At 43.7% G+C, this 25,780-nt stretch overlaps 1 protein-coding gene across 3 annotated transcripts in view; it reads right to left on the reverse strand.

The window, feature by feature from the left end:
- LOC109899299 (5'-AMP-activated protein kinase subunit gamma-2) overlaps positions 1-25,780 on the reverse strand; it is a 104,430-nt gene that overhangs the window by 44,488 nt on the left and 34,162 nt on the right. The window contains exon 1 of one of the 3 annotated variants that reach the window (XM_031836261.1): positions 5,292-5,913. The exons of the other annotated variants lie outside the window; for them this stretch is intronic. Within the exon in view, the coding sequence (XP_031692121.1) occupies positions 5,292-5,391 (100 nt within the window). The 5' untranslated portion in view covers positions 5,392-5,913. Of the gene's footprint in view, positions 1-5,291; positions 5,914-25,780 lie in introns of those variants that run through there. 3 annotated transcript variants of the gene reach the window in all.

Raw genomic sequence — 25,780 nt, forward strand, 5'->3', positions numbered from 1 at the left:
GGAAGAGTAGCTGCTGATTTTGCAACAGCTAATGAGGATCCTAATACAATACAAAAAAAGGTGAATACAAACATTTATTGTATGCTGGAGGATAAATTATGTAATATGCCAGGGAAATATGTATACTGTAGCTAAGAAAGTAATACAAAATATACAGTGGGGATAACAAGTATTTGATAACCTGCCAAATCTGCAGTGTTTCCTACTTACAAAGCATGTAGAGGTCTGTCATTTTTTATCATAGATACACTTCAACTGTGAGAGAGACGGAATCTAAAACAAAAATCCTGAAAATCACACTGTATGATTTTTAAGTAATTAATTTGCATTTCATTGCATGACATAAGTATTTCATCACCTACCAACCAGTATGAATTCCAGCTCTCACAGACCTGTTCATTTTTCTTTAAGAAGCCCTCCTGTTCTCCACTCATTACCTGTATTAATGGCACCTTTTTGAACTAGTTACCTGTATAAAAAACACCTGTCCACACACTCAATCAAACAGACTCCAACCTCTCCACAATGGCCAAGACCAGAGAGCTGTGTAAGGACATCAGGGATAAAATTGTAGACCTGCTCAAGGCTGGGATGGGCTACAGGACAAGCAGCTTGGTGAGAAGGCAACAACTGTTGGCGCAATTATTAGAAAATGGAAGAAGTTCAAGATGACGGTCAATCACCCTCGGTCTGGGGCTCCATGCAAGACCTCACCTCATGGGGCATCAATGATCATGAGGAATGTGAGGGATCAGCCCAGAACTACACGGCAGGACCTGGTCAATGACCTGAAGAGAGCTGGGACCACAGTCTCAAAGAAAACCATTAGTAACACACTACGCTGTCATGGATTAAAATCCTGCAGCGCACGCAAGGTCCCCCTGCTTAAGCCAGCGCATGTCTAGGCCCGTCTGAAGTTTGCCAATGACCATCTGGATGATCCAGAGGAGGAATGGTCTGATGAGACAAAAATAGAGCTTTTTGATCTAAACTCCACTTGCTGTTTGTGGAGGAAAAAGAAGGATGAGTACAACCCCAAGAACACCATCCCAACCGTGAAGCATGGAGGTGGAAACATCATTCTTTGGGGATGCTTTTCTGCAAAGGGGACAGGACGACTGCACCGTATTGAGGGGAGGATGGATGGGGCCATGTATCGCAAGATCTTGGCCAACAACCTCCTTCCCTCAGTAAGAGCATTGAAGATGGATCGTGGCTGGGTCTTCCAGTATGACAACGACCCAAAACACACAACCAGGGCAACTAAGGAGTGGCTCCGTAAGAAGCATCTCAAGGTCCTGGAGTGGCCTAGCCAGTCTCCAGACCTGAACCCAATAGAAAATCTTTGGAGGGAGCTGAAAGTCCGTATTGCCCAGCGACAGCCCCGAAACCTGAAGGATCTGGAGAAGGTCTGTATGGAGGTGGAGGAGTGGGCCAAAATCCCTGCTGCAGTGTGTGCAAACCTGGTCAAGAACTACAGGAAACGTATGATCTCTGTAATTGCAAACAAAGGTTTCTGTAACAAATATTAAGTTCTGCTTTTCTGATGTATCAAATACTTATGTCATGCAATTAAATGCAAATGAATTACTTAAAATTCATACAATGTGATTTTCTGGATTTTGGTTTTAGATTCCATCTCTCACAGTCTCTGTCTCAGTCTCACAGTCTCTGTAAGAACAAAAGTGTTGAACAAATAGTTATATTGACTACGTCCCTCCTAGCTCGCTCTTAATGTCTTAATCAAAATTACAGATTGCATCTTATCCGCTTGTCGTCCCCTTATGCCATAGTTTGTACATTTCAATTGTCAGTAAAAACCACATTTGTTTAAGGAAGTCAACCATATCAGCTATGACTTTTTAAAAGGCAGTAACTGAGGCTGAATGAACTGTTTCGCTGCCAGACAAGGCTCTGCTGATAGCCAGGTGTAGCAGTGGTAAGGTGTTGGAACTCTGCTGTTGAGACAGCTTTATGTAGGCCCTAACAGTTTGTCACCGGTATAGTGCAATTAATGTATTATTTAGTGTTGAGTAGTGGCTTTGCTGGCATGCATCCCACAGTTTGTTTTTGCCCGACTAAGATTTACATGCTAAAATGGCCACTGCTTATGACAAAAAAAAACACTCAACCCCTGTCTACCAAAAGTCTCCTTTTGTTACCATACACTTGACATTGGACGGGTGTATAATAACTCATTTCAATGCATTCAAAATGTTGAACTCATTGGCTAGCAGTAGAGCTATTTGTGATGATCTTGTCTGAGTCTTCATTGCACCATTATATTTGTATTTGATGTGTCACTGTTAGCGTTGCAAAGCTACAAGTAATTTACCAAAGTTACCGGAATCTTCAGTAATTTGGGTAATTGACATAAAATCTATGGCAATCTATCGTAACTTTGGTCATTTTATACTTGAATAACTTGTAAAAACATTGAAAGTGTCAAGTAATATACCCTCCCGTTGCAACCCTAGTCACTGCTACATCATGAAGCAGATGGAGAGAAATAAATAAGCACAGTTCGCTTGACGCACTCGCCAGCTGATAAAATAAAATGGCACAGTACAAACTGACTGAAATAGACAATAATTTAGTTATTTGACAGCTCACAATCCATTTGGATTAGCAGGGATGTGTGGGTCGTCTGCATTTAACTGTAATCCATTATAGCTATGATAAACAACATGCCTAAAGTGTCATACTTAAATAAAACTTGAAAAAAATCCTGATGACTTAGAAGTCAAACAACCCCTGGGTTTCATTTGATCACAGTGCCATATAATCAACAAGTTGAATCATGGGATGTCATGGTGTGAGAACCATGGTAACAGAGTGTATGTATGAGAGTGAGAGAGAGCGCACAATTGGGGAGTTTCCATCTGCGACAGTGTCATGTAAGGTGACAGAGAGGCGAGAGCATTCAGCAGGGTGTACCAGCATTCATTTCAGGGTGGGCGGGGGAGCATTAACCAAAACAGAACCTAATAGGATGGTTAGATTTATACTTTTCACACGCGCACACACACACACACGGCCATGTGACACCTCCAGTGTTTTACAAGGGAGAAATACTGCTGACTTATTCTTGACATTCAATCATTTGGATGAGTGGTCACTGGTCACCCATTCAGACCTACAGTATTAGAAGTGTTACTGGTTCGACTCTACCTAGAGCTAGACATTAATCATTTGGATAATGAAGATAGCCTCTAACCACATTCAATGACTAGCGGGGGCAACAAACTATGACCTTTCCAGCCCCTACAAGACTTTACATAACAACGTATAATGACTTTAATTGTGTGATCATAAGTAGGGAGGTGAACAATAAATTGATTGATTGACTAATCAATCAATGGCACTATGTTTTCATAACGGTAAGAGTCTGACTTGCTATGTCCTCCAATGTCATTCCTCAAAGAGCTTTGCACACAACAGCCAGACAGGAGAGATGCAGTTTTAAAGTGTGCAAATACCCTGACCACATTATACTAAACAACGATCAGTACCCTTTTTCATAGGCCTGCACCACTATACTCGGGATAAACTGTAATCATTCGCATAGATTTTGGTAAAACACAACAAAAGATGTATTCACTGTTGTTGATTCTTCATCTGAAAAAGGAAGACGTTTGAATTCTAAAGGAAGCCAACAGTGCCACCTAATGACGTCAGAAAACAACTGCATTCCTCCATGTCAAACGAAACTCCACTGAATACCCATTCAAACATTCTGTCGTAGCACAGTGCTAATACAGTTTTGAATTTCTCTGCAAGCACCCGGTTGCCAGTTTGGATCAAATGCAGATTTCAATCTAAATACAATCTGTAAAAACAAACAGACAATCACCCCACCCAAAGTATGGACAGTCAAAGCTCATGTATTCAAACATTTCCCTCTCACCTTAAATTATCATCCTCTATTGGAAAAAAAAAAAATACAGGCAGTAAATAAATAATCAGTGATGCATTATGTGATGCTGAACTACTGTAAATAACTGCAAGCATTTCCAGGTCCAGGTTGTTCCTTGCTGTTTTACACTGTTTTCTTCTGTTTGGTGCCTAATGAACACACGTTTTGTTACTAGATGGAGTGTTGCCAGGAAATGTTCAAATGTCAGCCCTTCGATAAGTGAAGTTAAACCAAAAGGTTATTTAAAAGCTCTCTGTGTTTATCACTTGTTTGGGATGCAATTTGAAAGCGCATAGATGACAAGACTACATGACACCCCTCACATCTACCAGGAAACGTATTTGACATTATTTACAGACTTTGAGGTGATCGTCATGGCGTTTTAGGAACTTCAGAGCTGTCGAGTAATTTCAAGGCAGCTAATGAGGAAACAGTAGTATCTTTATTAATCAAATGTTTTCCATGTCAGACTTTCAAACCTATGCTGTATTGCTATGTTCATTTTATTTATATTTCTCGCTTGTACTCAAAAAAATTAGGAACACCTAATTCCACTTTTAAATGTGAATTGAAAAAATCCTAAGCATAACGTCAATAATGCAAAATAGCAACTGTCTCTGCGGTCTAAATGTGGCTTTAAATTTTGGCCATCCCCAGAAGTATTCCTGTAATCTCAGGCCTTCACACTGTAATCTGTCACTCCATTCTCATTCACTGACAGTAGCCATGGTGATTACGTAAATGGCTGGATTTAGTTTACAATGGAACCATCTTCCACTCCCTGATGGCAAAAATAAGTGTATGTGGAAGGAGCATATCCTTTCCTCGCGGTGAAAGGACGTAAGAGAGCTCAGTATCAATCCAAAGAATGAACTGCAGGCACTCTAGGAAATTAGCTATCCAGCCAGCATGGCCCACAGTGAGAGTGCACTACCCCAAGTTGAGATCAGGCCCATGAATGTGTTTTTCAAATTTTGTCATAATACATTTTAAAAATCTTCCCTTATTTTACAGAAACAGATAACTGAAATGCCTTAGTTGTTTCACTGGCATTTTCTCCCTCTCAATAGAAACTATCTTTCCCTGGCTTTTTATGCTATCAACACCCTGGTGACATTACAACATCCTAAGCTTTTGAAGCCTTCCAGTATCACATCGGTCATCAAGCCAGCTCCTTGAGAAGACAGTGGACTTTATGTTAGATCCAAGAAAACTATCACACTCACTCCCACACACACAGTTACTCACTGAGCTTTTCTGAAGACTTGCCACAGTTTTGGCATTAAATGTACAAACCTACGCTTTTAAATCACATCTACTGTAACTGTTTAAGTACAAATTGGTATTAGTGTGTATACAAATGCTGCCCGCTTACTGCTTCCCAAGAGGTCATGGGGCTCGGACTGCCTCCTCCCTGTCTGTCTGTCCGGCTCCTTCTTCTTCTTGCTCGCCCTCAGGCTCCCGAATCGCTTCATGGGGCACGATGGGACACAAGTATAGTGTATAAACCCAAGTAGTACATATCCAACTAAATACGAGATATGATTTAATCAAGCCTGAACAAGACCCGATTCAATCATCAATGTTCACCTTGCAGAATCTGCACTTGAAACAAGCTGGGTCAATCTTCTCCTTTAGGAGCCCTGCCAAACTGATCCAAGGACAATACTGAGTAGTGACCGTCAATCCAAGTAGATGGTCCCAGGGGTTCTCTCCAATATAGACAGCGTGGAGAGACTGGAGATTAGAGCCAGCTAGATAGTGCACAGTAGAAACACAGTAGGAAGGGAAGCAGGAAAGAAATCAGGCAGGCTGGCAGGCCTGCCAAGCTTAACCCCCAGAGGAGAGCTGGTCTCATATAAATCTCCTTCAGCTCTGAATCGGCTATTCTTCTTAAATGCACTTCCCAAGAGAACCTGTTCTGTCCTTTCCCTGCAGCTCTCTCTCTCTCTCTCTACCTCCCTCTCTTTGAATCTTTGAACGCTCTGATCCACTGAGGCGTCCAACAGCAACAGAGTCCCTGCTGCCGTAGACTGTCATGTACAGCTGTGTGGCTGGTGTTCCTTTAAAAAAGAGGCTGCATCACAGAGAGGCTGTAAAAGGAAACGAAACCCGCTCCCTCTCTGACACACACACACACACACACACTCTTTATCTCTGACGCCCATTGGCTCTGAGCTAGGCCCTGACAACCCCCCCCCCCCTGCCTGCCGCTCAAGCTCTCCTGTTCTTCCAGAACTCTCCATCTCTCTCACACAACACACAACTTTCCTGCGTAGTGTTTCTTTAGCATGTGATAGGGTTGATAGCAGGTATCTGACAATATAACATGGATTTATTACAGAAGTGCCTCTGATTTCTACTATCAGGAGGGACAATAAAATGAATGTTCACTGATACGTAATATTTTTCATTCAAGGGTCAAAGACCACATACTAATGCATGGACTAGGGCCGATGCCCCAGGGACACGCATCAGTACCTGTAAGTTACAGACCACAGGTTAGTATGAGAAGGGAAAAGTGTACTGGGAACTACCTGGCTAGTCATAGGTAAAGCCTGGGTGGTCCTGAGGATTTTTAACTTGAACAAGGCTACCAATCTTGTTCAGGGAGACCATCATTAATAGCACTTTTGTAAAAACCCAAAGCTTTGGAGACATTTTTTTGTGGGGAAGTGTCACGTTCGGACCTTTATTTCCTTTGTTTTGTCATTATTTAGTATGGTCAGGGCATGAGTTGGGGTGGGCAGTCTATGTTTGTTTTTCTATGATTTGGGGATTTCTATGTTTCGGCCTAGTATGGTTCTCAATCAGAGGCAGGTGTCATTAGTTGTCTCTGATTGAGAATCATACTTAGGTAGCCTGGGTTTCACTGTTTGTTTGTGGGTGATTGTCTATGTTAGTTGCTTGTGTCAACACAGTCCTTATGATAGCTTCACGGTCTTTATTTGTTTATTGTTTTTTGTTTTTTGTATTCAGTGTTCAGTTCTTTCTTTAATTAAACATTCAACATGAACACATACCCTGCCGCATTTTGGTCCTCTGATCCTTCTCGCCTCTCCTCTTCAGATGAAGAGGAGGAAGATCCTGCCTTCTGCATGGAAGAGCATCCTGCCTTCTGCATGGAAGAGCATCCTGCCTTCTGCATGGAAGAGCATCCTGCCTTCTGCATGGAAGAGCATCCTGCCTTCTGCATGGAAGAGCATCCTGCCTTCTGCATGGAAGAGCATCCTGCCTTCTGCATGGAAGAGCATCCTGCCTTCTGCATGGAAGAGCATCCTGCCTTCTGCATGGAAGAGCATCCTGCCTTCTGCATGGAAGAGCATCCTGCCTTCTGCATGGAAGAGCATCCTGCCTTCTGCATGGAAGAGCATCCTGCCTTCTGCATGGAAGAGCATCCTGCCTTCTGCATGGAAGAGCATCCTGCCTTCTGCATGGAAGAGCATCCTGCCTTCTGCATGGAAGAGCATCCTGCCTTCTGCATGGAAGAGCATCCTGCCTTCTGCATGGAAGAGCATCCTGCCTTCTGCATGGAAGAGCATCCTGCCTTCTGCATGGAAGAGCATCCTGCCTTCTGCATGGAAGAGCATCCTGCCTTCTGCATGGAAGAGCATCCTGCCTTCTGCATGGAAGAGCATCCTGCCTTCTGCATGGAAGAGCATCCTGCCTTCTGCATGGAAGAGCATCCTGCCTTCTGCATGGAAGAGCATCCTGCCTTCTGCATGGAAGAGCATCCTGCCTTCTGCATGGAAGAGCATCCTGCCTTCTGCATGGAAGAGCATCCTGCCTTCTGCATGGAAGAGCATCCTGCCTTCTGCATGGAAGAGCATCCTGCCTTCTGCATGGAAGAGCATCCTGCCTTCTGCATGGAAGAGCATCCTGCCTTCTGCATGGAAGAGCATCCTGCCTTCTGCATGGAAGAGCATCCTGCCTTCTGCATGGAAGAGCATCCTGCCTTCTGCATGGAAGAGCATCCTGCCTTCTGCATGGAAGAGCATCCTGCCTTCTGCATGGAAGAGCATCCTGCCTTCTGCATGGAAGAGCATCCTGCCTTCTGCATGGAAGAGCATCCTGCCTTCTGCATGGAAGAGCATCCTGCCTTCTGCATGGAAGAGCATCCTGCCTTCTGCATGGAAGAGCATCCTGCCTTCTGCATGGAAGAGCATTCTGCCTTCTGCATGGAAGAGCATTCTGCCTTCTGCATGGAAGAGCAGCACACGGCCTCAGAGCTACTGTTCTTTTCTCAGCCCCTGATATGCTAAAGACTATCTGAGGTAAGCTTGAGTTGGTTTGTGTGTAGGGAGCAGTCTTTTTTTGAGAGTGGTGATATTTCTTTCTTTGGGAAGTCTACGCTCAACTGAACACTGGCTGGAGCAGGGGCGCGTGTGAGAGGGAGAGCAGATTGTTTCGTCAACGCAGTTGTCGTCCTGGAAAACTCCACAGTTCAGCTGCGACCACACAGAGTCAGTTGTATTGTAAACACCATGGGGCTAATGAAGTCACAAAAGATCATTAAAAGGCAACAACAAATCAACACTAACATTATAACACTTTAATTCCACAAAGCTCTTTACACCTCCTACCTGGGAGCCAAAGTCCATAATTAATGTTGACGACAAAGAGATCAGGAATAACCTACTGAAACCAAACTGGAATTGCCAAATGCCCCCTCCATCCCTCCCATTGATGCCCATTGCAACCTCAAACTGTGACAAAGTAAGAATGGCTGGACTCTTCTTCAGACGGCAGTGTTTGGCTTATATAAAAATAATTAAATAGGCTCTGATGGATCTCCTCTCTCATATTCATCATATCCCTGTCTCCTCCCTGTTATTTTCTGTTTAGAGGGGCACTAATGTGCCAGTAAATCTCCAAACAACCTTATTTAAGTCAGATTTTTTTATTCTTCTTGTGAGCGGGGTTTAACTAATCCCTCTCAAAATCTTTGACTTTCTTTTTTTAAAACCAAAATGCAATCAGGAGTACAGGCCAAAGAGAGAAGGGTGAGAGGGGGAGAGAGAGAGAGAGAGAGGGAGAGAACAATATAGAGAGGTTGTGTGAGGGAGGGAAAGAGAGAGAAAGAAAGAAAGAGAGAAGGGCAGAGACAGTGGGGCAGAGAGAGATAGCAAACAAGATGGAAAGAGAGGTTGTGAGAAATGTCCTTGACTTTGCTTGACCGCTTGGACATTTAGCTCGGAATCCTTTCATGTACTGCTGGTACACATTCAGCAGATAAAAATGTGTGTTGGGGTGTGTGTGTGTGTATGTTGTTATCACTTGTCTTGCATCATTGCTTCAAGCCATGACATTTACCATTATAGTCCTTACTCACAGTATAGGTCCCTTACTTTATCACACTCCAGTACTAACCCTGCAGCACTGGGGGCTCATGGGAAAACATGTACATAATAGTTAAATACATTCATAAATGGGTGGGGGTGGGGGGGGTTCAATTCTGCTGGATTCTATGAAAACCTCATCTGCTGGCTGCTGAAGGTCAACTTGTGTTTCTGGACAGAATCCAGATCAGTCTAGTCCATGCTAATTACTCACCTGTTGATACCCTCTTAATAAAACACACAAGAATTTACAGAGTGGGAGCCATGTGTGGAAATGACCTACCTGTCTGTCAAAGCTACCTCTAATGCAGCTTGGTTTGAAGTGAGAACCTGGTGAACTTGCATGCTAATGCAGAATATGGCAACATACTAAGAACAAAATGACTATGTGAGGTCTGTACCAGAACTGTGTTCAAGGAGTGTACCATACCTGGGTTCAAGGACTGTACCATACCTGGGTTCAAGGACTGTACCATACCTGGGTTCAAGGACTGTACCATACCTGGGTTCAAGGACTGTACCATACCTGGGTTCAAGGACTGTACCATACCTGGGTTCAAGGACTGTACCATACCTGGGTTCAGGGACTGTACCATACCTGGGTTCAGGGACTGTACCATACCTGGGTTCAGGGACTGTACCATACCTGGGTTCAGGGACTGTACCATACCTGGGTTCAGGGACTGTACCATACCTGGGTTCAGGGACTGTACCATACATGGGTTCAGGGACTGTACCATACATGGGTTTGTTGGCTTTCTAAAACTTTAGCTGTGCTTGATTTAACCTGTCCAGATCTGCACCAGAGGAAGATCCTTCTCTCCATCACTAACTTCACAACAACAGAGTATACCGGTAACTATGGGTTGTGGTATAAGCAAAAGAGTTGCAAACTGTTAAAGTCCCTGGCCTGAGCCCTCCCCTATGGGGTGATTATAGGGTGATTATAGGGTGATTAGCCAATCTCCAATGAGTACAAACACCTGTCAAAACCTCTCTCCACGGCAACCAAGACTAACCTCTCCTTGTAAGTCAAATAACTTGATATCTGTATTGAGAAGGGAGAATGGTCAGTAGTCTAACCACTGTTAATAAATAATATATGGCCTAGATTGTTTGCCCATATTTTTCACCCACACATGGCAGTGTCGAAATAATCTAAAATGAGTGCAGGAAATGCTGAAAAAAGTTTAATTGAACAGTATAAAACAATCAGAATGGAGAAAGACCAATTGAAATCACTTAGAATGTGTGTTGCCACCCTAAGGTCACACACTACTCATATAGCAAATTTAGAACTTTCATTATTTAAAATATGAAATACTGTCAAATACCGTCATTCCGTCCAATTTTTTAAACACAGTGATATGATATTTTGGCCATATCGCTCAGCCCTATCCAGGCCAACTATAAGGGTAGGTTTCCCACAATTCCATAACTAGAGCTCAGTATTACAGCAGAATGAAGCCAGCCAGTGCTGCCACACATCTACTGTCTGGTTCATGGACAGGCCACCAATGTTTCTTACACAATCAAACAGAATGGCTAACCACAAAACAAAATTACCTCACACACATATTGTCATGTACGTGTGACAGCATGTTTCTCAGCTCAGCAGCCCACAATCCATATAGCAAATCTGAATGATTGAGGGGTGTACTCACATACTTAAGTACCATACCTGGTACTTGCACCCATACTCACATTCCCAACATAATTACACATTCACAACTAAACATTGTCCTCCATCTGTTCTCTAAAGCACGTCCCGCAATGTGGCTGAGAATGGGCCTTTCTCACAATGTGGCTGAGAATGGGCCTTTCTCACAATGTGGCTGAGAATGGGCCTTTCTCACAATGTGGCTGAGAATGGGCCTTTTTCACAATGTGGCTGAGAATGGGCCTTTTTCACAATGTGGCTGAGAATGGGCCTTTTTCACAATGTGGCTGAGAATGGGCCTTTTTCACAATGTGGCTGAGAATGGGCCTTTTTCACAATGTGGCTGAGAATGGGCCTTTTTCACAATGTGGCTGAGAATGGGCCTTTTTCACAATGTGGCTGAGAATGGGCCTTTTTCACAATGTGGCTGAGAATGGGCCTTTTTCACAATGTGGCTGAGAATGGGCCTTTTTCACAATGTGGCTGAGAATGGGCCTTTTTCACAATGTGGCTGAGAATGGGCCTTTTTCACAATGTGGCTGAGAATGGGCCTTTTTCACAATGTGGCTGAGAATGGGCCTTTTTCACAATGTGGCTGAGAATGGGCCTTTTTCACAATGTGGCTGAGAATGGGCCTTTTTCACAATGTGGCTGAGAATGGGCCTTTTTCACAATGTGGCTGAGAATGGGCCTTTCTCACAATGTGGCTGAGAATGGGCCTTTCTCACAATGTGGCTGAGAATGGGCCTTTCTCACAATGTGGCTGAGAATGGGCCTTTCTCACAACACACACTCATCTCTAAGGTCTTACGATGCTTTTCTTTATGCTTTCAGTTTGTCCACAAGTTAGCAATTAACAGAGAGCAAAAACACTGCCTGAATTTGGAAATACAAATACACTGCAATCTGGCAAGCATTTTTATCTAGATATGGAGCAAGTATTCAGCCTCAGAGTTCCAGGGTAGTGGACGTTCATTCCTTCCCTAAGATGAAGGGATCCATTATGGAATCCCTTTTCTGGACAGTGTGCAGAGAGATTTAGCCCAGTCATGTGGCTAATAGGGAGTTCCGACATTTACACGCACTCAGAGAACGTGGTGACTGTCACGCCGCTAAAATAAGGGCTTCTGTGACACCCTGGTGTCACTCTCCTGTTCCAGTGCTAACTGGCCAGTCAGCTGCTCCACGCGCGAGGACGCTCGCTGGCGATGCTCTGTTTATTTGACGGTTGCCGAGCGACTAGGGTTGTGAAAGGGGAGCGTGATTATGGGATTGCTGCTGGAGGGTTTAGGGGGAGCTGCTGCTGCTGTGTGGTCACTCGGTACACAGAGAATCACAGTGAAGCATAGGCTATACGAACACACATACAGTGCCTTGCGAAAGTATTCGGCCCCCTTGAACTTTGCGACCTTTTGCCACATTTCAGGCTTCAAACAAAGATATAAAACTGTATTTTTTTGTGAAGAATCAACAACAAGTGGGACACAATCATGAAGTGGAACGACATTTATTGGATATTTCAAACTTTTTTAACAAATCAAAAACTGAAAAATTGGGTGTGCAAAATTATTCAGCCCCTTTACTTTCAGTGCAGCAAACTCTCTCCAGAAGTTCAGTGAGGATCTCTGAATGATCCAATGTTGACCTAAATGACTAATGATGATAAATACAATCCACCTGTGTGTAATCAAGTCTCCGTATAAATGCACCTGCACTGTGATAGTCTCATAGGTCCATTAAAAGCGCAGAGAGCATCATGAAGAACAAGGAACACACCAGGCAGGTCCGAGATACTGTTGTGAAGAAGTTTAAGGCCGGATTTGGATACAAAAAGATTTCCCAAGCTTTAACATCCCAAGGAGCACTGTGCAAGCGATAATATTGAAATGGAAGGAGTATCAGACCACTGCAAATCTACCAAGACCTGGCCGTCCCTCTAAACTTTCAGCTCATACAAGAGAAGACTGATCAGAGATGCAGCCAAGAGGCCCATGATCACTCTGGATGAACTGCAGAGATCTACAGCTGAGGTGGGAGACTCTGTCCATAGGACAACAATCAGTCGTATATTGCACAAATCTGGCCTTTATGGAAGAGTGGCAAGAAGAAAGCCATTTCTTAAAGATATCCATAAAAAGTGTTGTTTAAAGTTTGCCACAAGCCACCTGGGAGACACACCAAACATGTGGAAGAAGGTGCTCTGGTCAGATGAAACCAAAATTGAACTTTTTGGCAACAATGCAAAACGTTATGTTTGGTGTAAAAGCAACACAGCTCATCACCCTGAACACACCATCCCCGCTGTCAAACATGGTGGTGGCAGCATCATGGTTTGGGCCTGCTTTTCTTCAGCAGGGACGATGGTTAAAATTGATGGGAAGATGGATGGAGCCAAATACAGGACCATTCTGGATGAAAACCTGATGGAGTCTGCAAAAGACCTGAGACTGGGACGGAGATTTGTCTTCCAACAAGACAATGATCCAAAACATAAAGCAAAATCTACAATGGAATGGTTAAAAAATAAACATATCCAGGTGTTAGAATGGCCAAGTCAAAGTCCAGACCTGAATCCAATCGAGAATCTGTGGAAAGAACTGAAAACTGCTGTTCACAAATGCTCTCCATCCAACCTCACTGAGCTCGAGCTGTTTTGCAAGGAGGAATGGGAAAAAATGTCAGTCTCTCGATGTGCAAAACTGATAGAGACATACCCCAAGCGACTTACAGCTGTAATCGCAGCAAAAGGTGGCTGTTACGGCTTTCTAGTGGTGATGAAGGAGAGTCGGACCAAACTGCAGCGTGTCGATGCGATCCATGTTTATTAGACAAACGTAAAACACGAACTAAACACGAACACTACAAAAACAAATAAACGAAAACCGAAAACAGCCTATACTTGTGTCAACTAAAATAAACAAGGACATCAAGACAAATAGGACAATCACCCACGACAAACTCAAAGAATATGGCTGCCTAAATATGGTTCCCAATCAGAGACAACGATAAGCACCTGCCTCTGATTGAGAATCACTCCAGACAGCCATAGACTTTGCTAGAAAACCCCACTAGCTACAATCCCAAATATCTACACACCAAAACCCCAAGACAAAACACACCACAATACAAAAACTCCATGCCACACCCTGGCCTGACCCAATACATGAAGAAAAAACACAAAATACTAGGACCAGGGCGTGACAGAACCCCCCCCCCCCTAAGGTGCGGACTCCCGAACGCACCTCAAAACAATAGGGAGGGTCCGGGTGGGCGTCTGTCCAATGGTGGCGGCTCTGGCGCGGGACGATGAACCCACTCAGTAAATGTCTTAGTCCCCTCTCCTCGCGTCCCTGGATAGACCACCCTCGCCGCCGACCATGGCCTAGTAGTCCTCACCCAGAAACCCACTGGACTGAGGAGCAGATCGGGACTGAAGGACAGCTCGGGACTGAGGGGAAGCTCGGGAGTGAGAGACAGCTCGGGAGTGAGAGAAATCTCAGGAGTGAGAGAAATCTCAGGGGTGAGAGAAATCTCAGGAGTGAGAGAAAGCTCAGGCAGGTAGGTAGATCTACCAGATCCTGGCCGGTTGGCAGATCCTGGTCGACTGGCAGATCTGGAAGAGTCTGGTCGACTGGCAGATCTGGAAGAGTCTGGTCGACTGGCAGATCTGGAAGAGTCTGGTCGACTGGCAGATCTGGAAGAGTCTGGTCGACTGGCAGATCTGGAAGAGTCTGGTCGAATGGCAGACTGGCGACGCTGGGCAGACTGGGGGCACTGGCGGCGCTGGGCAGACTGGCGGCACTGGCTGCTCCATATAGGCTGACAGCTCTGGCGGCTTCTTACAGACTGACAGCTCTGGCGGCTCCGTGCTGACTGGCAGCCTCTTGCAGACTGGCAGCCCCTTGCAGACTGACAGCTCCGTGCAGACTGACAGCTCCGTGCAGACTGACAGCTCCGTGCAGACTGACAGCTCCGTGCAGACTGACAGCTCCGTGCAGACTGACATCTGGCTGCTCCATGTAGACTGGCAGCTCCTTGCTGACTGGCAGCTCTGGCTGCTCTATGCAGACTGACATCTCTGGCTGCCTCATGCAGACTGACAGCTCTGGCTACTCCATGTAGACTGGCTGCTTCATGCAGACTGGCAGCTCGGGCTCCTTCGTGTAGACTGACAGCTCTGGCTGCTCCCTGCAGACTGACAGCTCTGGCTGCTCCATGTAGACTGGCAGCTCCTTGCAGACTGGCAGCTCTGTCTGCGCTGAACAGGCGGGAGACTCCGGCAGCGCAGGAGAGGAGAGAGGCTCTGGTTGCGCTGAACAGGCGAGGCGCACTGAAGGCCTGGTGCGTAGTGCTGGAACTGGTGGTACTGGATCGAGGAAACGCACAGGAAGCCTGGTGCGGGGAGCTGCTCCCGGAGGACTGGTGCGTGGAGGTGGTGACGGATAGACCGGGCCGTGCAGGCACACTGGAGCTCTTGAGCACCGAGCCTGCCCAACCTTACCTGGTTGAATGCTCTCGGTTGCCCTGCCAGTGCGGCGAGGTGGAATAGCCCGCACTGGGCTATGCAGGCGAACCGGAGACACCGAGCGCAAGGCTGGTGCCATGTAAGCCGGCCCAAGAAGACGCACTGGGGACCAGATGCGTAGAGCTGGCTTCATGGCATTTGGCTCGACGCTCAATCTAGCCCGGCCGATACGCAGAGCTGGAATATACCGAACCGGGCTGTGCACCCGCACTGGAGACACCGTGCGCTCCACAGCATAACACGGTGCCTGCCCGATCTCTCTAGCCCCCCGGTAAGCACATTTTTGGGGCTGACTCTCAGGCTTCCATCCGCGTTGCCGTGCTGCTTCCTCATATCTGCGCCTCTCAGCTTTCGCCGCCTCTAGTTCTTCTTTGGGACGGCGATATTCTCCAGGCTGAGCCCAGGGTCCTTTACCGTCCAGTTCCTCCTCCCATGTCCATTTATCCAGGTGGTGCAGCCTCTCCCACTGCAGCTGCTGCTCCTGCCTCTGTTGCCTCCGTTCCTGCTGCTCCTTTGGGCGGCTACACTCCCCTGGTTTAGCCCAGGGTCCTCTCCCGTCGAGGATTTCCTCCCATGTCCAGGAATCCTTATTGAGCATCTCCTTTTTCGGCTGCTCCTGCTTGTTGACACGCCGCTTGGTCCGTTGGTGGTGGGTGATTCTGTTACGGCTTTCTAGTGGTGATGAAGGAGAGTCGGACCAAACTGCAGCGTGTCGATTGCGATCCATGTTTATTAGACAAACGTAAAACACGAACACGAACTAAACACTACAAAAACAAATAAACGAAAACAGCCTATACTTGTGTCAACTAAAATAAACAAGGACATCAAGACAAATAGGACAATCACCCACGACAAACTCAAAGAATATGGCTGCCTAAATATGGTTCCCAATCAGAGACAACGATAAGCACCTGCCTCTGATTGAGAATCACTCCAGACAGCCATAGACTTTGCTAGAAAACCCCACTAGCTACAATCCCAAATATCTACACACCAAAACCCCAAGACAAAACACACCACAATACAAAAACTCCATGCCACACCCTGGCCTGACCCAATACATGAAGAAAAAACACAAAATACTAGGACCAGGGCGTGACAGTGGCGCTACAAAGTATTAACTTAAGGGGGCTGAATAATTTTGCACGCCCAATTTTTCAGTTTTTGATTTGTTAAAAAAGTTTGAAATATCCAATAAATGTCGTTCAACTTCATGATTGTGTCCCACTTGTTGTTGATTCTTCACAAAAAAATACAGTTTTATATCTTTATGTTTGAAGCCTGAAATGTGGCAAAAGGTCGCAAAGTTCAAGGGGGCCGAATACTTTCGCAAGGCACTGTACATACATATATACATACATACATACATACATTTAGTCCACACAGAGGTATGCTTCACACTAACAAATATACAGACATTTAGTCCACACAGAGGTACAATTCATACTAAGGGATATAGAAACACAAACATACACCATTGAAAAGCTGCTAGGGGAGGAAACCTCTAGAGTGTAGTAGGTGTATAGGTCAAGTTTGCCAACCCTGCATATAATGTGGTGGCACTAGTGACCCCAGCAAATCAGAACATTACAGTAAGGTACAAGCTTATGTATCCATTCCTCACCCCTACCACCCTCACAACAACAGGCCCCCAAACCAGATCTTTCACATCTCTGAGGGGGGGATCAATATGGTTGCCCCCCCCATTCTTCCATCCCCTCCTCTGTACCTCACTTTCATTTCAACCTCTCTACAAGTAACATGATCTACACTAACCTCTACCAGTAACATGATCTACACTAACCTCTACCTGCAACACGATCTACACTAACCTTTCTACCTGTAACATGATCTACACTAACCTCTACCAGTAACATGATCTACACTAACCTTTCTACCTGTAACATGATCTACACTAACCTCTTTACCTGTAACATGAGCTACACTAACCTCTTTACCTGTAACATGATCTACACTAAACTCTACCTGTAACATGATCTACACTAACTTCTCTACCTGTAACATGATCTACACTAACTTCTCTACCTGTAACATGATCTACACTAACCTCTACCTGTAACATGATCTACACTAACCTCTCTACCTGTAACATGATCTACACTAACATGATCTACACTAACCTCTCTACCTGTAACATGATCTACACTAACCTCTCTACCTGTAACATGATCTACACTAACCTCTCTACCTGTAACATGATCTACACTAACCTCTCTACCTGTAACATGATCTACACTAACCTCTCTACCTGTAACATGAACTACACTAACCTCTCTACCTGTAACATGAACTACACTAACCTCTCTACCTGTAACATGATCTACACTAACCTCTCTACCTGTAACATGATCTACACTAACCTTTCTACCTGTAACATGATCTACACTAACCTTTCTACCAGTAACATGATCTACACTAACCTCTTTACCTGTAACATGAGCTACACTAACCTCTTTACCTGTAACATGAGCTACACTAACCTCTACCTGTAACATTATCAGCTTCCGTGTCTCTACCTTCCTTCTCTAGCTTACATTCTCCAATCTAGCTCTTTTCAACAAAATATTGGTTGCCGATAGCCTGCATACCTCATCTTGAAATGTTGCATCCTTAAACAGTGCACATAATCTTCTCTTTCCTTTTGCTTTTGCTTTCCTTTTGCTATGTCATCTCCAACACCTGCTTAAAAAGCACTGGACCGTTGTTATTGTATACTGTACTGACATGGCCAGTAGAGGGCACAATGTGTCTGGACTGAAACCATGGTGACGGGAGGGATTCAAGGTTGTTTGAGAACACCTTCCTAATGCCTCCTCCAACACTCACCAGTGTGGTAACTTAGGACCACTGGCCCAGTAGCAGTAGGATGGGACTGAAGAATCTCAAGTACACATTTGTTTTAAAAGGTAGACTCAGGAACATGACATCATCATACAAAGCAAGGGGACTTCTTTCTCACAGACATCAACAACATTTAAATCTGCCAAGACTGCTACTATTGGCACTACCCAATGTACAGTACATACAGCACATTTACCACAGGTGGACTTCAATCAAGTTGTAGTAACATCTCAAAGCTAATCAATGGAAACAGGATGCACCTGAGCTCAATTTAGAGTCTCATAGCAAAGGTCTGAATACTTATGTAAATAAGGTATTTCTAAAAACCTGTTTTTGCTTTGTCATTATGGGTTATTGTGTGTTGATTGATGAGGAAAAACATTTATTTAACATTTATTTTAGAACAAGGCTGTAACGTAACAAAATGTAGAAAAAGGGGTCTGAATACTTTCAGAATGCACTGTACATGGTAGATAAAAGCCTTTCTGCACTCCCTTACCAGGTGTACTCTACATTCAAGCGATCTGTACAGTCCTGTGACAATATATATAACCTAGCGTGCAAGAAATGGCACGACGTCTTGACGTCATTGCAACCAGTTTTTCCAGTGGGAACAATGATGTGTACACCGATCAAGGGCATGATGTTGTCTCTGCAGAAGCCCCTAGTTATCTCTGGAAAAACAACTCCATCAAAACAAAATTCCAGCAGGTCCAGGGGTCTAATCGGACCTCCAGTGGCCTAGATATACAGACCAGTCCTGTGTGTGTGTGTGCGTATCAATGGTGTGTGTGCGTGCATGTCCGTGTGTGTAAGAGAGAGACAGAGTGAGAGAAAAATAGGGAGCAGTTGTTTTGACCACTTACGCTCTCTGTATGAGGTCAACCTGGCATTATGCAACAGATCTCGTAAGATTGTCCTACTGTCTGATGATACAGATGAATTAGTGTGCTTGTTAAAATCGCCCTACTGCAATCTGACATACTTTTTAATTATTAGTGTGCTTGATGAAAACAGGAACACTACTGTTATTGGTGCGCTTGCTTCAGCAGGAGCACTAGTGTAATCAGACATACTGCCTTGTAAGTGTGACCATATGTTTTTTCCAATTCAAGGCATTGCAAAGATTAACAGTAGAATATGATTTTTTTGTACAGATTTTGTACTGAGGATCTTGGGTTATCATTTATTTACACACAGAAAGTGTAGACCACTCCAAGAACTATATAATCCAATATGGAAGAACTTCTCTACTACTTTTTTATTTACCAAACTGAGTATACAAAATATTAAGAACACCTGCTCTTTTCATGATATAGACTGACCAGGTGAATCCAGGTGAAAGCTATGATCCCTTATTGTTGTCACTCGTTAAATCCACAGGAGACAGGTTAAAGAAGGATTTCTAAACCTCGAGACAATTGAGACATGGATTGTGTATGTGTGCCATTCAGAGGGTGAATGGGCAAGACAGATTTAATTGCCTTTGAAAAGGGTATGATAGTAGGTGCCAGGTGCACTGGTTTCTGTCATGAACTGCAACACTGCTGGATTTTTCACACTTAACAGTTTCCTGTGTTTATCAAGAATGGTCCACCACCCAAAGCACATCCAGCCAACTTGACAACTGTGGGAACCATTGGAGTCAACATGGGCCAGCATCCATGTGGAACACTTTCTGCACCTTGTGGAGTCCATGTCCCGACGAATTGAGACTGTTCTGAGTGTAAAAAGGGAGGGGGTGCAACTCAATATTAGGAAGTTGTTCTTAATGTTTGGTATACTCAGAGTATATGAGACGTGTTTGATTGGAACCTCTGGATTTGACCTCTTCAATAAAAACTTGTACTGAACTTCATGTGTTGCATGGTTGTTGTATATGTGAGCCTTGTTATAGAAGTATATGGTCATGCAAATGGTTTTGCGCATGCTCTTACTTTTGCAAATCAGGTTCTGGTCAATTAACAAACTTGTTTTTGTAATAAGGGGAAATACACAGATGTGCTGGTGAGAGCTTAGGATGTATTGGTTAGACCAAGGAGGTAGAGCAGACAGAGTGAGTGCTGCCCTAACCAATGCAAATTCTCATTGTCCCAGCAGAAGCACACCATTTTATGAATCAGTGCTTAATTTCACCTTTTGTCACCTGATGAAGATCCTTCTACATGAAAACATTGGTCAATAAAGGTGGTAATTGGGAGCATATGCAGAGTACAGGCCTTTCGGTTCTTTCCTATTCCCAAATAACACATGACTTGCCTAGTCAAATAAAAAGGTTAGATAAAACAATAGTGACCCTTGCTTTCCCAATATTGCAGTCAATATACAGTACTACTCAAAAGTTTGGACACTTTTTTTTGTTGTCTCATCGCGAACTAGTGACTTCTGTGGCGGCCCGGGCGCAGTGCATGCTGACCAGGTCACCAGGTGTACGGTGTTTCTTCTAACACATTGGTGCGGCTGGCTTCCGGGTTGGATGGGCATTGTGTCAAGAAGCAGTGAGGCTTGGGTTGTGTTTCAGAGGACGCATGGCTCTCGACCTTCGCCTCTCCCGAGTCTGTATGGGAGTTGCAGCAATGAGACAAGTCTGTAACTACTACCAATTGGATACCACAAAATTGGGGATAAAAATAATAATAATATTCCTGGTATTTATGATGCACGCCATTTGGTAAGATGTAGACCGGTGGGAGATTGAGATTGAAAATACTCTGTCTTGTTGAGCTGACACAGAGTTTCTAGCTGACAAGGTCAAATTAGGTTATATTCGCTATTCTGTAACGGCCTATGTTCTGGGGTAGAATGTTTCCAATGCTGAGGCAGTGAAGAGAGTAGAGGATAAATCACTCAAGGGTGAGTGATTTGACTGGGAGCACCCAGTGAGTAGGCCTGAAGAGAGAGAGATCCAGAGAGGATGAGGTTTGGTAAGGTTGGATTTGTTGCGTTTATAGCCATTGTGATCAACTGCACTGCACTGATGGAGTGGAAATCAAAGAAGATAGATGTGGTTGTTGCAGCAGCAGATAAATATTTGGGTGTGAGAGATTTTAGTGCAGAGTAGATGGCCTGGTGTAGGATTGTTTAGGTGTTTTGACGGTTGTGCTATTTAAGATCATCCCCTTTCCCCCTTTATTTTGTGCCCAAAATTGACAACCTGAACACCGAAAGGCGCAACACAGAGTCTAGTTTGCCAGATATTCACACGAAGAAGAAGAAGAGATTCTAGAGCGGTGACTGAGCCTGAGTTTTTGACCACCATCAACAAAACACAAAATTGTGGAATTTCTTGTGGAAAAATAGTTTTGCATCCCTCCAATAAAGTTCCAGACACTTGCAAAATATATGCCATGGTGCATCGAAGCTGTTCTGGCTCATGGTGGTCCAATTAAGACACTTTATATTGGTGTTTATTATTTTGGCACTTACCTGTACGTGTTTGATTGTAACCTCTGGATTTAATCTCTTCAATAAAAGCTTCTACTGAATTTCATGTGTTGTATATGTGAGCTTTAATGTAGAAATATACCAGACTGGAAAGTTAGGCAAATAGTTTTGCTCATGTTCTTACTTTTGCAAATCAGTTTCTGGACAATTAACAAACTTGTTTTTGTAGTGAGGAGACATACACAGGTGTGCTGGTAAGACCATTAGACTTTTTGGACACTACAGCCTTACGGAAGAAAAGACTGCTCCGACAATCCAGGTTAGAAATGTCTGAACTTCATCAATTTTTAAGTTTAAATGGTTGGATTGTTGTAGAGACTAGACGTTTAAATAACATTAATGTTTATAGCATGCTGTTATATATTTAAAATGTACCTAGATTTTACTTACGTAAAAGCTCAAACTGTTATTGTGAATCATAATATTTGGTTAAAACCCTTAACATATAGTAGATTAACAGATCATATCTGACTGAGGAGTTGTAAACAAATTACTCAGGTAAAAAGTCTTCCTGGCATGATTTAAAATACCATAATACTACCATATGGAAGAATTAAAACGCAACACATACAGAATTGAGATGCATATAGAATTGCAATATGAATCAACTAGTTATGTCCATGTATTGTGATACAAGTTGTATTATAAAGTCTCTGCCAATACTCAGCCCTAATAACTACCGTATTAACAATACAAGTCTGGTAATTACAAGGGTTATTCAATTAGCGACAGTACCAGTCAAAAGTTTGGACACACCTACTCATTCAAGGTTTTCCTTTATTTTTACAATTGTCTACATTGTAAAATAATAGTGAAGACATCAAAACTATGAACTAACACATAACCAAAAAAGCGTTAAACAAATCTAAATATATTTTATATTTGAGATTCTTCAAAGTAGCTATCCTTTGCCTTGATGACAGCTTTGCACACTCTTGGCATTCTCTCAACCAGCTTCATGAGATAGTCACCTGAAATGCATTTCAATGAACAGGTGTGCCTTGTTAAAAGTTCATTTGTGGTAGTTCTTTCCTTCTTAATGCGTTTGAGTCAGTCAGTTGTTGTGACAAGGTAAGGGGTGGTATAGAGAAGAAAGCCCTATTTGGTAAAATACCAAGCCCATATTATGGTAAGAACAGCTCAAATAAGCAAAGAGAAACGACAGTCCATCATTACTTTAAAACATACAGGTCAGGTAATGCGAAAAATTGTGTAGTCACAAAACCATCAAGCACTACAATGAAACTAGCTCTCATGAGGACCGCCACAGGAAAGGAAGACCCAGAGTTACCTCTGCTGCAGAGGATAAGTTCATTAGAGCTACGAGCCTCAGAAATTGCATGCCAAATAAATGTTTCACAGAGTTCAAGTAACAGACAAATCTTAACATCAACTGTTCAGAGGAGAATGCATGAATCAGGCCTTCATGGTTGAATTGCTGCAAATAAACCACTACTAAAGGACACCAATAATAAGAAGAAACTTGCTTGGGCCAAGAAATACAAGCAATGGACATTAGACTGGTGGAAATCTGTCCTTTGGTCTGATGAGTTCAAATTTGAGATTTTTGGTTCCAACCGCCATGTCTTTGTGAGACGCAGAGTAGGTGAATGGATGATCGCCGCATGTGTGGTTCCTACAGTGAATCAAATCAAAGTTTATTTGTCACGTGCGCCGAATACAACAGGTGTATACCTCACACTGAAATGCACCAATGGTGCGAAAAGAAAAGGTGTGTGTGTGTGTGTGTGTGTGTGTAGGTAGGTAAAGAAATAAAACAGTAAAAAGACATTTGAAAAAAAGAGTAGCAAGGCTATCTACAGACACCTGTTAGTCAGGCTTATTGAGGTAGTATGTACATGTAGGTATCGTTAAAGTGACTATGCATATATGATGAATAGAGAGTAGCAGAGGCGTAAAAAGAGGGGTTGGAGGGTGGTGAGACACAATGCAGATAGCCCAGTTAGCCAATGTGCGGGAGCACTGGTGGTCGGATCAATTCAGGAGGAAGCATTGAGGAGGAGGTGTGATGGTGTTGGGGTGCTTTGCTGGTGACACTATCTGTTATTTATTTAGAATTCAAGGCACAGTTAACCAGCATGTCTACCACAGCCTTCTGCAGCTATATGCCATCCCATATGGTTTGCGACTAGTGGGACTATCATTTGTTTTGACAATGACCCAACACACCTCCAGGAGTGCTGCATCAGATAACCTGGCCTCCACAATCACCCGACCTCAACCCAATTGAGATGGTTTGGGATGAGTTGTACCACAGAGTGAAGGAAAAGCAGCCAACAAATGCTCAGCATATGTGGGAACTCCTTCAATACTGTTGGAAAAGCATTCAAGGTGAAGCTGGTTGAGAGAATGCCAAGAGTGTGCAAAGCTGTCATCAAGGCAAAGGATAGCTACTTTGAAGAATCTCAAATATATTTAGATTTGTTTAATACTTTTTTGGTTACTACATGATTCCATATGTGTTATTTCATAGTTTTGATGTCTTCACTATCATTCTACAATGTATAATTTTTTTTATTTTTTTAAGAAAAACTCTTGAATGAGTAGGTGTCCAAACTTTTGACTGGTACTGTAGCTAGCAACTAGCTTAAATATAAGGTACATTTGTAATGTGTGGCTGTCTATCAACTAAGAAACACATGTTAATGGATTGTTAAAATATCACTCCAAGGGGAAATGTTTGTCCTTAATATTCACAGATCTCATTCTCAACAACTGGGAAGTTATGAACACCTGAAATACATTTATTTCATGACTTTTTTTTTTGTACCCAGCACCTGCAAGTAACTAGATGGGTGTACACTACTTATTGAAAAGAGATGAACACCTCCATAGAAAGCAACACTACTCTCCTCACCAAATACGGTCTCTATCCATCTATGTATATAATTTACACTGCTGCCTACAGCATCAACCTCTTCCTGGGTCTCCCCACCAATCTCTACGTCCTGTGGCTGATAGTGACCGGAGCAGGAGGGCTGGTGGCTTCAGATTTCTTCACTCTCAACCTCGCCGTGTCTGAAATCCTCTTCTGCCTGAACTGTCTGTTGAATATAATCTACATGTACTTCCAAATGAATGGTTCTGTACTGAGAGTTATAGGATTCTGCATGGGTTTCATCAGCACTGGTCGTCCCCTTTTCCAGTGTAGTCTCTGTGTGGAGCGTTACTTGGCGGTGGTTCACCCTGTAACCTTCCTGACGTACAAACCCCTGAGATACAGGGTGGGGTGCTCTGGGCTGGTCTGGCTGATGGTGCTTGGGTCCTGCTTTGTGCATGTGCTTAATGAATTTCAACTTGCAATCAATTACTTTATTTTGGGGTTGAACTTGGTTGTGTTTTCTGTGATGCTCTACTGCTGCCTGGCTGTCCTCAGGGCGCTGAAACGCCCTGGACCGGGGGAAGGAGACAGGGAGAGAGAAGGGATAAACATGAAGATGAGGGCCTTTAGGATAATTGTAATTATCATGGTGGCAATGCTGATGAATTATTTTACTATTATAGTAGCAATTCCACTTCAGAATTTTTTGGAAAACAATACGCTTGGTTTGGCATTCTCCATTTGTTTCTCCATCGTTGTGGTCTTTGGGTTTGTGCAGCCCCTTCTCTACTTGCACAGGGTTGAGAAACTTGCCTGTATCAGGGGTCCCTGAAGAGATCTCCCTTAAAGGAGATGTTTGCTTTTTTACAACCAAATAAAAAAAATGTATCTGAAGGGTCTAGATATTTTTTTTGCGATTTCACTTGTTTTTCAGAAACTTACGTCAACCAGCGATTAAATTTCCTCATCCTCATTGCGCAGTACGGGGACTCAGAAAAAACATTTAACAAATGCTCCAAAAACACCAATAATTCCTTTAAGAATTGGAAACACTATCAGTATGGTGGTGCAGAGGTCTTTAGATGTTGTACAAATGAAAGTGTTTCATTCCAAACTTTCTCTGCAAGTTATATTCCATTTTGTGTGACTCGAGTCGTTTCCCCTATCCAGGTGCTCCGTTGTCCGTGTA

Source organism: Oncorhynchus kisutch, linkage group LG11 (genome assembly GCF_002021735.2).
Source record: "Oncorhynchus kisutch isolate 150728-3 linkage group LG11, Okis_V2, whole genome shotgun sequence".
Lineage (NCBI taxonomy): Eukaryota > Metazoa > Chordata > Actinopteri > Salmoniformes > Salmonidae > Oncorhynchus > Oncorhynchus kisutch.